Genomic DNA, 15,854 nt, shown 5'->3' on the forward strand with positions numbered 1-15,854 from the left:
ATCCCATCCCTCAATATCCATACTAATAATAAAGGGATTCATGGCCCTTAGAAAAGAATTAGGCAGGAAAATTAGTTAGGGGGTTTCCAGGTCTGCCTGTAGAGACACTGAGGTCATCCTATCCTAGAAGGGGTATGCCCTAATCCACCAACAATTAAATGAGTCATGGGGATCCTGGTCCAGAATATGGAGTTGGGGATCCTGGCTTCTCCCATTTGCAGGTCCTCTTCTCATGCTCTTCATAGATCTTGTATTTGGTCTCTGTATCCTGAACTGTCTCCTCATGCCTAGAGCCCATAAGTTACAGATGGTTGTGACACCCCGACCACCCTTATACCAGCCCCTAGGCCAGGAAGATAAGGAGGTTGATGCCCTATAAGAATTTAAAGGGCATCAAAAGGGGGGAATGAAGAGGAATTTTCCACTCAAATGGCTAACATTGTAATCTGTAGATTTTCTTAAGTAATGGTACTACCTCTATTCCAGGGGCATGGCCCTGGAGGTTCTTAGTAAAGGCCTCATCTGCCTCCTGCCAGGCCACTGTTAGAATGCAATCCTTTTCAATGATTGTACAGTAGGTGGCTAAAATAAGTTGGATGTCTTTTGCTGGCTTTTCCTTGTTCTTTCCCGAGCTGGTCAGGCTGCTCAAGCTCACAAAGAGTACAAAGTTTTCCTGGGGTCAACTTGACTCCGTAATTCCCTGAGAAGACTTAAAAAATTTTTTTTTTCTCAACATACAACAGTTGGCTTAGAGGAACCTCTCCCCATATTTGCCTTAGGGAGCTTCCTAAATAGACATAAAAATTTCAAGAAAATAATTTGACAGAGGGCCCCTATGTCAAAGGGGTCATTTGGAGACAGACAATTCTTAAGCCAAATCAGTAATTAATTGCCTCCTCCCACCCCCGTGTATTCCACTCTGCGTTGGTGACATAAAGACAACCATGGATGGGTGCCTCCTCCAGAGTGGAGACCACTCAGGTGCTCATCTGACTTTGGCTTGAAGGAGCTTAGGTGACGCTCGGCCGTAGCAGACTCAGCTTTGTGACTTACGATTGGACACTAGTCCAATGCTGCCCTGGACCATATGCTGTACGCTATGGAGCCGCAGATGAGCTCATTTGGACTCCAGAGCCTTTAGGGGACTTTAAGGGTGCCCAGCCATGGAGCCACAAATTCGTACCTGTCCGAGTCAAACCGACCTGGCTGCCCATTCACTCACTCATTCACACACCAGGTTAAAACATTGCCTCCTCCCTTTCAGAAGGCCCTGACCTATGTCTTCCTCCCCTGGGAAGACCCTGATGTCTTCCCCCGCTTGGAAGACCCTGATGTCTTCCCCACCCTGGGAAGACCCTGATGTTTTCCCCCACCTTGGGAAAACACTGATGTCTTCCCCCACTGGGAAGACTCTGATCTGTGTCTTCTAACTGAAAACTAGGAGGTGATCAAGCTTCTCTTCCATCTGAAGATGGGACCTGACTAGGGGGCTGAGCCCCAGGGCCTTACCTTATCCTGTGGCCGCTCCTGGTGAGTTGGTCTGTCCTTCCTATGAGTCTAGTCAGGGGCTCAGCCGTTCTGGGAGTTGGGGTGTCGGTCCAAAAGAGAACCCGGAATACCATCAGGTGGCATGCCTCCTTGTTTGTCTTGGAGCCTCTCCACCCCGGCCTGGCCGAGCCACCAGTCCAGAGGCTCAAAGTGTTGGCATGATTGGAATCTCGCTGGGTCCTCTAGAAATGTTGTAGAAAAGTTGCGAAACAAGACTGTCAAGAAACCAAGCACCACTTGGAGAGTTGGAGAACTCAGGTTTATTACGCCAACAGTCCCAGAAGAGCTAGTGCTCTTAAGATCTGGGCCCTGAGCTCAGGGGTAACCTTACTTTCATAGGGCTTAACAAGCAAAGGCAATACATTTGTTCTTAAGATGCAAAGGCAATACATCTGTTTTTAACAAGCAAAGGCAATACATCCGTTATCTAGACAGAACAAGCAAATGGGAGTCTTCAGTTGATCTCAAGGTCACCCGTCCCTTCACCCTATGTGACAAGCATGTCTACAGATTACAATGTTAGCCATTTGAGTGGAAAATTCCTCTCCATTAACAACAGTTTCCGTAGTGTTTGCTCAGATTCCCCTGGGACTCTGCAATGTTCATCTCAGAGGATATGAGGGGAGGGACCCTCTGGGTTGGAGGACGGAGGCTGTGGCTCAGCCTCATGTTTTGCAACCACGGCTGGTAATAACTAACTGTCGTTTCTCTGCAATTCCTGCTTCTCTGCCCTCCCCACTTCTCTGCTTTCTACCCTGAACACTGGTCACTCCACGGTGGAGCTCACAGCTCTGTCTGGCAGGGCTGTTCAGGGAACTCGCTGCTCCTTCACCCCTCCCCCTCCTCCTGCAGGGAGTTCTGGCTGTGAGAGGCAGCTTCTTTGTTTCTCGCAGTCTACTGCCCAACTCTTGCAGTTCTGACCTGTGGTAGATTTCTTGCACAGATCCCATGCTCAGACGTGCTGGTGTACAGTCTGGGTGTTTTTTGTTGAATTTTAGATGTTCAGCTTACTGTTGTTTCAAGGGGAGAGATCTGGGGACGTCTCTCACTCCACCATGTTTCTGATGTTAAGCCAGTTGTCCTTACCTGGGAGTGATTTTGTCCTCAAGGGGACCCTTGGCAATGTCCAGAGATATTTTTGGTTGTCACAGTTTTGAGGGGAGGGTCCTTCTGGCATCTAGTGGATAGAGGCCAGGGATGCTGCTACACATCATACAACACTCAAGCAGGTCACTGCCGTTGTCTGAATTGTGTGCTCCCCACTCCAAAGCTTTGTTGAAGCCCTAATCCTTAATATGACTGTATGTGGAGATAGGGATTTTAGGAGATAATTCAGGTTAAGTGAGGTCATAAAGGTGGGGTCCTAATGTGATAGTATCGGTGGCCTTATAAATAAGGAAGCAAGACATCACTCTTCCATGTGTAGGCACTGAAGAAGCCATCTACAAGTCAGGGAGTGCTCTCTTTTTTATGTTGATTACTTTAATATATGGAAATATTGATGACAAATACTTAAACAAAAACTAAAAAATTTAAAACTCAGGATATCAAAGTGAAGTTTTTACATTGACTTGGGCTCCAATTAAGCCAAAAAGAACTCTCTTACCAGGGACAAGTAGACCAGCACCTTGATCTTGGACTTCCCAGCCTCAGAATATGAGAAAATAAATTTCTGTTGTTCAAGCAGATCCATCTAGGGGATTTTGTTATGGAAGCCCAAGGTGACTAAGGCGGTCTCCCACAATACAGGGTTACCTGGCCCCAAATGACAATAGTGCTGGGGTTGAGAAATCCTGTTAACATATTGAATTTGAAGTCTCAGATATTCACATGCAAGTGGAGATTTCTGTATGATTTGTAGGCTGGGTGGCTGACTTGTCCTGGTTTTTTACATTACATAACACTTTAAACAACAATTACATTAATTGTTAAAGAACCAACTTCTACAATATAAACATAATTGATACAAATATATCACATATATGTGGAATCATTATATATGTGTATACATAATGAAATGTGTATACATAATGAAATAGCTAATCTAAAAAAGAAGCTTAACAGGAAAGATGAGGATCTTGGATGTTGGGGTTTATGAGGCTTTTAAATGTAATGTAAACATAGCAGTCAAAAGTATTTATCAATTACTACACATAAATCAAAATGCTGTGAGTTGCAACTGATATGTGTCAGAGAAAACATTGTGACATAAATACAAACGAATAAATTATGTTATATTGTATTATATTACACACTCCCGTAATTTTTAGAAGACAAATAACCCTTTTAAAATGTTTATATATAAAATCTTTACCTGATCAGAATTTCAAAAGACAAATTGACATAAGGACATTTGTTGGGAGAAATAATAAAAATATAAATCTCTACCCACAAATCTATAAATGATAAACTGTATTATTACTTGCTGATTTGTGTGACATATTTTTCTAGCAGTGATCAGAAGCACAAGTATAGGTACAGAGAAGAAAGCAAAGTGACTGTGAACAGGGTGGCTTTTTTTCCAAGTTAGAACAACAACTTTGGAGATTGAAAGATGATGAGTTCAGGTGCCACCGCCCCTTCTCCCCTCCCCCTCTTCCTACAGGGAGCTCCGGGGGCTGTGAGAGGCAGCTTCTTTATTTCTCCTAGTCCACCACCCTACATCCAGGGTTTCTGACCTGTGGTAGCTCTTATGTGCAGATCCCACACTTAGATGTACTGGTGTGCAGTTTGGGTGTGTTTTGTTGAGTTTTAGGTGTTCAGCTTATTGTTGTTTCAAGGGGAGAGATCTGGGGACGTCTCTCACTCCACCATGTTTCTGATGTTAAGCCAGTTGTCCTTACCTGGGAGTGATTTTGTCCTCAAGGGGACCCTTGGCAATGTCCAGAGATATTTTTGGTTGTCACAGTTTTGAGGGGAGGGTCCTTCTGGCATCTAGTGGATAGAGGCCAGGGATGCTGCTACACATCATACAACACTCAAGCAGGTCACTGCCGTTGTCTGAATTGTGTGCTCCCCACTCCAAAGCTTTGTTGAAGCCCTAATCCTTAATATGACTGTATGTGGAGATAGGGATTTTAGGAGATAATTCAGGTTAAGTGAGGTCATAAAGGTGGGGTCCTAATGTGATAGTATCGGTGGCCTTATAAATAAGGAAGCAAGACATCACTCTTCCATGTGTAGGCACTGAAGAAGCCATCTACAAGTCAGGGAGTGCTCTCTTTTTTATGTTGATTACTTTAATATATGGAAATATTGATGACAAATACTTAAACAAAAACTAAAAAATTTAAAACTCAGGATATCAAAGTGAAGTTTTTACATTGACTTGGGCTCCAATTAAGCCAAAAAGAACTCTCTTACCAGGGACAAGTAGACCAGCACCTTGATCTTGGACTTCCCAGCCTCAGAATATGAGAAAATAAATTTCTGTTGTTCAAGCAGATCCATCTAGGGGATTTTGTTATGGAAGCCCAAGGTGACTAAGGCGGTCTCCCACAATACAGGGTTACCTGGCCCCAAATGACAATAGTGCTGGGGTTGAGAAATCCTGTTAACATATTGAATTTGAAGTCTCAGATATTCACATGCAAGTGGAGATTTCTGTATGATTTGTAGGCTGGGTGGCTGACTTGTCCTGGTTTTTTACATTACATAACACTTTAAACAACAATTACATTAATTGTTAAAGAACCAACTTCTACAATATAAACATAATTGATACAAATATATCACATATATGTGGAATCATTATATATGTGTATACATAATGAAATGTGTATACATAATGAAGTCTCTCTTTCTGTCAAGAAGCTTAACAGGAAAGATGAGGATCTTGGATGTTGGGGTTTATGAGGCTTTTAAATGTAATGTAAACATAGCAGTCAAAAGTATTTATCAATTACTACACATAAATCAAAATGCTGTGAGTTGCAACTGATATGTGTCAGAGAAAACATTGTGACATAAATACAAATGAATAAATTATGTTATATTGTATTATATTACACACTCCCGTAATTTTTAGAAGACAAATAACCCTTTTAAAATGTTTATATATAAAATCTTTACCTGATCAGAATTTCAAAAGACAAATTGACATAAGGACATTTGTTGGGAGAAATAATAAAAATATAAACCTCTACCCACAAATCTATAAATGATAAACTGTATTATTACCTGCTGATTTGTGTGACATATTTTTCTAGCAGTGATCAGAAGCACAAGTATAGGTACAGAGAAGAAAGCAAAGTGACTGTGAACAGGGTGGCTTTTTTTCCAAGTTAGAACAACAACTTTGGAGATTGAAAGATGATGAGTTCAGGTTGGTTGGAAAAAGCTGATAAAATGATCTGAAATTTGCTGTACCCCCAAATATTAAGGTTCAGAGAATTAGATTTGGGCATTTACCTTGGAGAAATTGAAAGCATGAACTTAAATGAGATCAACCCAGAAATGTGTTGGAGAAATGTGGGTCTACCATTGAACCCTAAAACTCTGTCATTGGAGAACCTGAAAACCTGATGGTGCAGGAACAGCCAGAAATTAGTACAGAAAGCCAGTGAGATGACAACATCAAAGAGGAAGTGGTCATAGACAACTGACAGAGAAATAAAAATAAAAGGGCTGAGAGGTATCCACTGCAAGTTCCAGGAAACTCATTAGTATTTGTTATAAAAACAGCTTCAGAGGAAGCATGGGGTGAGAAACCAGTTTCCAGTGGTTGAGGAGTGACATGAGGGAGCAAAGCAAAGACCAACGGGGTGGGTGGTATCTCAGGGAAACTGGTCTCCAGATCCATGCACCAGTAGGAGTAGAAAATGATGGACATTATTCCAAATAATTGTCTCCGTGTTCTGAAGATTAGCTCCCGTTTCTAACTCAGGGTTGGAAAACTCTGTTCCCACTGGTGGTGGTGGTGGTGGTGGTGCTGGTGGTGGGGTAATAACTGTGGGGCATTGATAAATCCCTAGGATTACATCACGTCCTCATAACATTGCTAAGGACCAGCTGTTCCTTGCTTTTGGCAAATGAAGTTGGAAATAGAGGGAGCATATCTTGCCTTAGGAACACAGGTTTTAACAGAGATCAAATCTGGCCCTCTCTCCCCTTCCTCTTGATTCTTCAATAGATTTGTTGTATGAAATGGGATGAGAAAGATCAGAAGACAGACTAGAGATCCAGCCTTATTGTTGTGATTGGGAATAGGTAAGAACCTAGGAATATTGCAGAGTGGGGAGAGGTTGGGCTGAGTTAAGGAGGGATTTGAAGGCCATTCTTATCCTTCAAACTTGACCTTTCCTAATATTCATGAGACCAAGATACTGTAGTATCAGCCTGTAGAAACAGATGGCCCAGCATGTAAGCACCTTAAGAAAGGGAGACGGGCTATACTAGTGCTGTGGTGTAGAGTGATGAGATGTGTGTGCTTAAAAAAAAAAATCTGTCTCTCTGTCTCTCTTTCTGTCTCGGTCTCTCTCTCCATCTCCATCTATCTATCATCTATCATCTATCTATCTATCTATCTATCTATCTATCTATCTATCTATCTATCTATCTATCTATCATCCATCATCTATCATCTATCACCTATATAATCTCCACACAATTGAGTATTATTCAGCCTTAAGAAAGAAAATCTTGCCATTTGTGACATGGATGGACCTTGAGGGCATTATGCTAAGTGAGATAAGTCATCAGAGAAAAACACATGCTGTGTGTTCTCACTTATATGTGTGAAATCTAACAAAGCTGAACTTGAAGAAACAGAGAGTAGATGGTGGTTACCAGGGGCAGAAGGGTGGGGGAAATGGGGAAATATTGTTAAGGGGGCAAACTAGCAACTAGTAGATAAATAAGTCCTGGAGCTCTAATATGCAGTACAGCAATAATAGACAACAATACTGTATTATTGCTAAGAGACTAGAACTTAGTTATTCCCACCACACATACAAAAAAAGAAATAATTATGTAACACAGTAGGGATGTTAGCTAATACTATGGTAACAGTCATACTGCAATACATAAATGTATCAAATCAACACGTTGTACACCTTGAACTTATACAATGTTATATGTCAATTATATTTCAACTAAAAAACCTACTTTTCAATTTGGGAAGATGAACCACTAACTTGTGTCTCTGACTCTGCCCCAAATACCTTCTTTTTACACCTCATGGTTCATTGACTTATCAACACCAGTGGGTGGGGGTGAGGAGAAAAATATCCCCTTCATCCATTCACTTGCCAAATTTACAAACTTCAGAGTTGCTGTTGACCCTACCACTTACTCAGCCACCATTTCTTTTTTTCCTCCTCTTTAATTTTGCCCCTACTTCCACCCCTGACCTACGAATGTTGCTGTCTCCCTTTAAGAACTGGATCTCTGAAGGCGAGGCGTCCCCTCCCACGCACTTGCAGTGCGAACCTGGGGCCTGTTGAACCTGGGGCCTGGCACACCCGGGTTATGGTCTGTGGCTCCACCTGTGGTGCGAACCCAGGACCTTCGGCGTGTAAAGCAGACGTGCTAACCACTACACTATGGAGCCACCCCTCAGCCATCATTTCTAAACAACAAAATGAAGTCTGGCTTCTGTGCCTAAAATATGTTAAGGGTATCTACCTTTCTGAGTAGTTATCAACTTTCACCGAGAATAATGTGGGAACCTCTTCATTGGTCTCACTGAATATGTTTATTTCATATCTTCAAAAAAATTAATTTAGCAAAAGAAGAACACAAGGAGATTTTCTAACTGGGAAAATGCGTCTTTACAAAAAATTATCACAATTAGTTTATTCAGTGGTACAATATGAAAAATGTTCCCCATAATATTGATACTAAGAAAAAGATACCTGCTGCCATCATTCTTATTTATTAATGTCCTGGAGGTTCCAAGTAATAAAATTGGAAAAAAAAATTTTAGAAAAAAATTCTAAAAATTTTTGATAACCTAAATAACCTAAAACTGTTAAAATTAAGAAGTGAACTTTGCAAGACCACTGAATACACAGTCTATATAAAAAAGGTCAATTTTATTTTTATAATACCAGCAACAATAGCAATGTCATTATTTAAAGAATAATACCCCTTACAAAGTAAAAATTATGTGACTATGGATGTATCCGGAGGTGATGTAACTAATGGATATATCTTATGGATATTTAACAAAAGATGTGTACATTCTCTGCATAGACTATTATTTAGAGAAATTAGTGAACATGTAATTAAGTGGTGAAACATAGCACATCTACGGACCAAATATTCTACAAATTGAAACATTGAAGAGATAATGGTTTTCCCGAAATTGATCTGTAGCTTGAGTACCTTCAGTACATTCTTATTTGCAGCTTTAGTTGGTACTTGGGAAAACTGACATTCTAAAATTAACATTGAAATCTAAGGCACCCAAAATAATCAAGGAAATCTTGAAAAATGAGAACAAAACTGGAGAATATATATTACCAAATCTTAAGATTATGTACCCATTGCCCATAGCTAGACCTCCCTCTGGATTACCAGTGGAACTCTTGTCTTCCTGGTTGTCAACCCCAGAAATAGGTGAGTCATTCTCAATTCTTTACTCTATCTTTTTGTCATGTTTTTAAAAATCTCTCGCATTATTCCTTCTTCTCATTGAAATCAGAAGGATCTCTACACAGTACACAATTCACCATATCACATCCATGATCAAAATACGTAATGAGCTCCCATTACCTTAAGGATACAATGTAGATTTATTATTGCGAGTCTATGGCCACGTTTGATCTGTCTTCCGCATTTGCCCGGTATCACCCCCAGAGTCACTCTCTCACAGTCAAAGCTCTAGTGACACTGAATATTCTCTACCCTCTGTCTTGCATCTCAGCCTTTGCACGAATTGGTGCAGACACCTATCTCCATCATCCCTTTCCCCATCTCTACACCCTCCTCAAGTTCTATTTAATGGAACCTTGCACAGGAGGAAGCTTCAATGACATTCTGATTTCCTCTATCACAAGACTTACTCCATTTTATTTACTCATTAATTTAAGATCTGTACTCCAGGCAATTAATCAATCCTGCCACATCAGGGATAATGTTTGCTCAGTGTGTTATCCTTTCACTAGCACCTGACACATAGTAGGCTCTTGGGATAGAGGCTGGAGTTGCCTAGTACAACTCTGTTATGTTATTCCCCACTTTACTGGTGAGAGAAGTACCAGTTTGCCACAGAGTCACCTGGAATAAAGGCTACATTTCTCAACCTCCCTAACAACTAAGTTCTGGCCATTGAGAAATAAATGGAAGTGTTGTGTGGCTGTTTCCAAAAATCTTTATAACAAACAGTTGGCCAGTCCTTCCATTTCCTTCCTTCCTTCCTCCCTCCTTATCCTTCATTTTACTGTCTAGAATACAAACCATGTCCAGTATTTAAAAAAGAGTAATGCAATATTCAAGTAATTTGGCCTTGCCTTGTTGACGAGTTTTGGAAGATTTTGACTTGAACTGGTGAAAACAGCAGGGCCATGGATGGTAAAGACACTTCATTCCTCGGAGGAGGCTCCTTTACCCAACTCAAGCCCCTGCATCAATATCTTGAGACCTAAAATACCTCTACTTTACACATGTTTTCCTTGAGACTCTATGTTTCTTGCCATAAGTTAAAATACAAAAAACTTGGGATGTCATGAACCCACTCCCCAAAAAAACCCATCTCATTTTGGGATGAAGAAGACTATAATTTTATATTAATTTAGAAATTCTTGGACCTTAGAATACCTGATAGGTGAAGAACAGAAAAATAATTCAGTATTGGGGCCACTGGCAATGAGGTAATAATTGGTGAAATTATCAATTTCCAATAATATTGGGACTTATAATGGTTACCATGCCTTGAGTAACATATATGCCAGAGCTTATGCTTAATATTTTTTTATCTCATCAAGTTTTTCTGTTATCCCTTTGAGATTGGAATTATTATTCTGTGATATTTAACAGAAAACTCAGATTTAGAGAATGAATTTGACCAGAATATTGGAGTGGGGCTGGGACCCATATGATGGTTATATTAATGGGTTAATTAACTAGAAATTTTCAAGAAGGAACGGCTTGTGGTGCCCAGACAGCACATCAAGGACTATACTCAAGTTCTGAGCTGTTCTCCAGCCACATTTATATATCCGTTGATTCAACATTTATTTCCTGAGAACTCTCTTAGCAGTGGGAGCTGTGAGCACAGCCATTATAGCTGACATAGAATTAACTCATGTGAGTTCATGGTAGAGACAGGAAGATGAATATGTATGCAGTAGCAGGGTTCAAGTAGTAAAAGTGATATTATAAGTCAAACTGGATGATTTGAGAAACATTCTTGGAAGAGCTGATATCTACTAAGAGAAACAAGGAATAAGGCAAGGATAAAGCTGTGAAGACAGAATCCTGTGGAGGATGGGACAGATGGTTTGTGGCCAGCAGGCACAAAAATACTTAGAACCTAAAAGAGACAATGGGATCTGCCTGCAGATGAAATTTAGCATTTTCACCCCCTGCCCCCACCTCACCACCTCTTGCTTCCTCTAGGGTGGTTCATTAAACTCCATGCAGTTGTTCTTTCATTTTCTGCAATGACTGTTTCCTTCACGAGTATAACATAGAGATCACACAGCCCGAGGTCAAGATCAGCTTTCAGCTCTACTTGTGGCCACTGCATCTCTTGGTCATTTCTCCAGGTGTTTTTCTGTTCTGAAGCTTCTTCTGCATTCCCAACTCAAAGCCATGTTAGCTTCCTCTTGAGTCTTCTTACTGCAAAGCCAGTCTTCAGCCAAGATACACACAAGGGCCACTAGGACCAGGAAAGCCAGACAAATCCGAAGAAGATTCTGGGTTGTGTGATCCCACAGGGCAAGATCTGGGGTCAGAGAAACAGTGATCACTGACCAGAACGTATGAACATTACCTCACCCCACTTCTCATTTCCAGATCATGCTCCAAGTACCTTCCTTTAGAGCCCACACCCCCAGCTGCTTGCTCACCTTCCTGGAATCCCGTCTTTGTGGTTACTAAGTAGGGTTCCCAAGAGTCTGCAGATGATAAGAAACGTGGAGAATTGAGGAAAACAGCTGGTGTTAGTTCCTCTATCCCAGCTTCTCCTTCCCTTGGATATACCCCACAACACTCTGTTGCTTTTCAAGGTCCCTATCCCATGCTTCAGGTCCTAGTGGCTTCATTGGGCAGGTAGAGTGGAGGAGTCAAAAGACAAATGGATCTGAGGAAGAATTCAGACACACAGACTGATAAGTGTGTGTCTTCATGCCAGTCATAGCTTCTATCTGAGCCTCAGTTTCCTTATTAAGTCAATTGATACCAATTTTTCTTCCTCTTAGAGAGTAAAATTCAGTCTTACTATTTTCTTCTAGGTCCTAAATGAGCTGCCCCACCCTATCCCCACCTCTCTGACATCATTTCCAGTCCCACTGGCCTCCTTGCTGGTGTGTGTGTGTTTGTTTGTTTGTTTGTTTGTTTTTATCACACTGGCCATCTTCCTGCCTTGGAGCATATGCAGTGGCCATTCCTTCCTTCTTCTCTGTGAGGCCCACTCAGGCAACTTTATTGACTATTGCTACCTAGCCTCCCAATAGCCTTAACTCCATTTGTTTCCATACCACCATTTCTTCCTCATGGGCTGTATAATTGATGTATGTATCCTGACTTTGACTTATGGTCTGTATTGTCCTGCTAGAATACAAGTGCCACAAGAGCAAGGGTATCTGCCTGGGTGACTGATGTAACTATAGGTCATGGCACACACTATCCACTCAACATATTTTTAAATAAATACCATTTTTTTTTAGTGTCATTGTTTTGATTCCTGCCCCAAGTTTAGAAGTACTAGTTACTCACCAGAAGAAGATGGCTGCTCTGTGGGTGTGAGGCTGGTGTTCCCAGTACCTCCTGATAATGGAGACAAGGAAAAAATAAGGGCTTTGGGTTGCCTCTGGCCTTTCTGCCAGTTCTCTCTATCCTCCCCCTCCTTATCCCTCTGGGTGGGTGTTCCTTCTCATGAACAATGAACTGGGCCTCTAGGAAATGGATGTAGGTGATGGCATTGGTGGTACCCTCTCTACATCTTCCCATTTGTCTCTCATCACTGGTTGGGGTTCACTTGGGGTTCCAGAGAGGACATGGGGGAAAATTGGGGGTTTTCTCACCTGTGACCAGGAGTGTTACAGGCTCACTGGGGAGAGACCATACATGGTTGTTATAAGAACCAAAACATCTGTATGTCCCTCCATGGACTGCGGTCACAGGGTTCATAGAGAACTCCGCCTGCATGTTCCCATATCTGCGCTGTGGGTGGCTGGATCTCCCCTCCTTGAGCAGAAAGAACGTGCTTGTTGCAGTCTCTAGGCGACAATAGAAGGTCACCTTCTCTCCTGATATCACCTCAGACCCAGGATGAACTGAAAGGGTGGGTTTGTCATACATTCCTGTGAGAGAAGGTGGCTGGTAGTCAAAGGGCATCTTTATTCGGCTTCCAATATGTCCCATCTCCCTCGTTCTTAAGACCAGGATATCAACTCTCTAGAATCTCAGCCTCTTCTAATTCCCAGATTTGTCTTGGTCATGGATGCACCCTCCAAAATCTCTCCCTTCAAGACTGAGACACTTCTGCAGCTATCAGGGGTGTTAATTTGAATCTCAATCTGAGAATTGCCATGGAGCAGTGGTTCTCAGAGTTTTGTCTTTGGGACCAGCAACATTAGCGTCACCTAGAAGCTTGCTAGAAATGCAAATTCTTAGGCTCCACCCCAGACCCACCGCATCAGGGAGGGACTTAGAGATGGGGCAGCCATCTGTGTTGTAAAAAAACATTATTGTTTTTAATTGTAAAATACCTGTAACATCAAATTCACATCTTAACCATTTTAAGTGTACCATTCAGTGGTGTTAAAATGCATTCACATTGTTGTGCAGCCATCACAACAATAGATCTCCTGCCCCTCACAGGGTTCTTTTTATTTTGAAAAACTGAAACTCTGTCCTCATTAAACAATAATGTCCTATTCCCTCTCTCCTCAGCCCCTGCCAACCACCATTCTACTTCCCATCTTTATGAATTTGATGGTTTTAGATAGCACATGAGGAGGAAATGATGGCATGGAAAGAAACAGAGTAGAATGGGGTAAAAGTGATTGGGGGGAGGGTAATCTTGGCTCCCCTTTAGCTGAGGGATGTTCTCAAACTTGAGCAAACAAAGTTTGCACGGAACCATACAGTATTTGTCCTTTTGTGATTAGCTTATTTCACTTTCCATAATATCCTCAAGGTTCATCCACATTGTAGACTTGTCAGAATTTCTTTCCTTTTTATAGCTGAATAATATCCCGCTGTGTGGATGGACCATGTTTGGTTTGTCCCTTCATTTATGGATGGGCACTTGGGTTGTTTCTACCTTTTGGCGATGCTGAGCAGTGCCTCCATGAATGTGGTGTCCTAAAGCCATCTGTGTTTTTATAAGTCTTCCTGATGATTTTGTTTGCTCAAGTTTGAGAACATCCCTCAGCTAAAGGGGAGCCAAGATTACCCTCCCCCCAATCACTTTTACCCCATTCTACTCTGTTTCTTTCCATGCCATCATCTCCTCCTCATGTGCTATCTAATTGATTTATGTGTCCTGACTTGGATTTATGGCCTGTCTTCTCTTATTAGAATGCAAGTGCCACAAGAGCAAGAGTATTTATCTGGAACCTCTCTAGAAGCGGTTCTCATCCAATCACTGGTTGATACTGGGGCGGAGCACAGAGCCCCTAGCCTCATTTTATGTCTACACTAAAGGACCATCTCAGGTCCAGAGTTCTACATTTGCTTGGCCTGATTCAGACTAAGAATCACAGTCCAACTTCACCTGCCCGGCCTGTTTTTCTCATCCAGCACAGGTGCTGTTTTTTGAGGACACTCCCCAGTTCTCCCTTCCTGCACACAAACATCTATCTCAGAGTCTCTTACCTGAAGAAACTGACCTAGGACAAATCCACACCCAAGACATAAAGATAACTCTCAGTAGATAACCAAAGGGAGGCCAAGGGGATGACTCTGCAGATGGAGGATTAGTTGGTTACCTGTGATCACCAGATCCAAAGGGTCACTGGGCTTTGACCATAGCTCTCCGCTTCGATAGGAGCACGTGTATTGCCCTGCCATGTTTGAGGTCATGGTACGGGTGGGGAACTTGACTTTGTTCATCATTCCAGGTGGGTTAGGTCTCTCCAAGGCAGAAAGCTGTCCCTCAAAGTACAGTCGGTACTCAGTGGCCTTGTGCATTCCCTGGCACCAGATGATCACCGGCATTCCATTTGGAATCATGAAATTAGGCTTGGCCCAGATGGTAGGTTTGGAGAGAGTCTCTGGAAGAGAATCAGAGGCTGGAGTTGCAAAGTCCTTCACCACCCTAATTTTTACCCATGCTGGCCTCCAGCCCTTCCAGCAAACCAGATCCCCTGCCTTCTCCTTCCCTTGTTCTCAGGTGGATACTTAGTCTGAACTGAGAAGAGTGACTGTTGGGCTTTGAAGGAAGGACTCACGTATCTGGGAGCTGACCCTCTGGCTCAGATACAGACCTAGAAGACAAGAATAATGAGACATGCTGCTCCCCACCCCCGACACCTGAATTCCATCTCTTTTCCATGTAGGAACTCACCAAGGAAGAACAGGGTAGTGAGTGTACGAGGCATAGCATAGATTCTGCCAGACGAATGTGAAGCGGCTGGATGGAGACATGAGCCCAGATGGCCAGGAAGATGCACAGGATGTGGTTGTGAGGCCCACCACCAATCACCATGGGGCTTTCCTGTTAGCTGTTTTACAAGAAGGTTCATAGCTTCCTCCACTTCTGACCATTGGGCATGAGGAAAGAACATGGTTCTCATGACATATCTGATCATATCTGAGGGCTAACCAGATCCTCTCACAATTGCCTGCACTGCCTGAAACTTATTTCTGGGTCAACTTTTAAATTTTTAAATGTGGACACTAAGCCCAGGGAAGGCATAAGGCAGTGTTCAAGTGAAAACCTTAGAATCATTTAAAAAAATATGTGTTTAACCTTGGGCCCTCCTGTGTACAGCATGCATAGGCTTGGGTAAGTCAATTGGTTTAATTAACATAGAATGATAAACTATCTTCAAAGCTTTGTTACAATATTTAAATAAAATGCTATTTTTAAAGCAAAAAAGTGTTCTATTTCTTACATATGTACATTCCTTTAGTCTGTTATAAAAAAGAAATTTAAAAAATTAAAAAGAAATTAACTATTAAAATATAATAAA

The 15,854-nt window shown here is 41.9% G+C and overlaps 1 protein-coding gene across 1 annotated transcript; it reads right to left on the bottom strand.

Annotated features, from left to right (window-relative positions):
* Positions 1 to 10,490: 10,490 nt before the first annotated feature.
* NCR1 (natural cytotoxicity triggering receptor 1) lies at positions 10,491 to 14,992 on the bottom strand. The gene is made up of 5 exons (XM_025049654.1): positions 14,989 to 14,992; positions 14,649 to 14,933; positions 12,738 to 13,016; positions 11,562 to 11,678; positions 10,491 to 11,437 (listed from the first exon to the last, which is right to left on the bottom strand). The coding sequence occupies exons 1-5, from the start codon at positions 14,990 to 14,992 to the stop codon at positions 11,247 to 11,249; spliced, it is 876 nt and encodes a 291-aa protein (XP_024905422.1). The 3' UTR covers positions 10,491 to 11,246.
* Between the last annotated feature and the right edge of the window lie 862 nt (positions 14,993 to 15,854).

This window comes from Pteropus alecto, unplaced genomic scaffold (genome assembly GCF_000325575.1).
Source record: "Pteropus alecto unplaced genomic scaffold, ASM32557v1 scaffold326, whole genome shotgun sequence".
NCBI classification, from domain to species: Eukaryota; Metazoa; Chordata; class Mammalia; order Chiroptera; family Pteropodidae; genus Pteropus; species Pteropus alecto.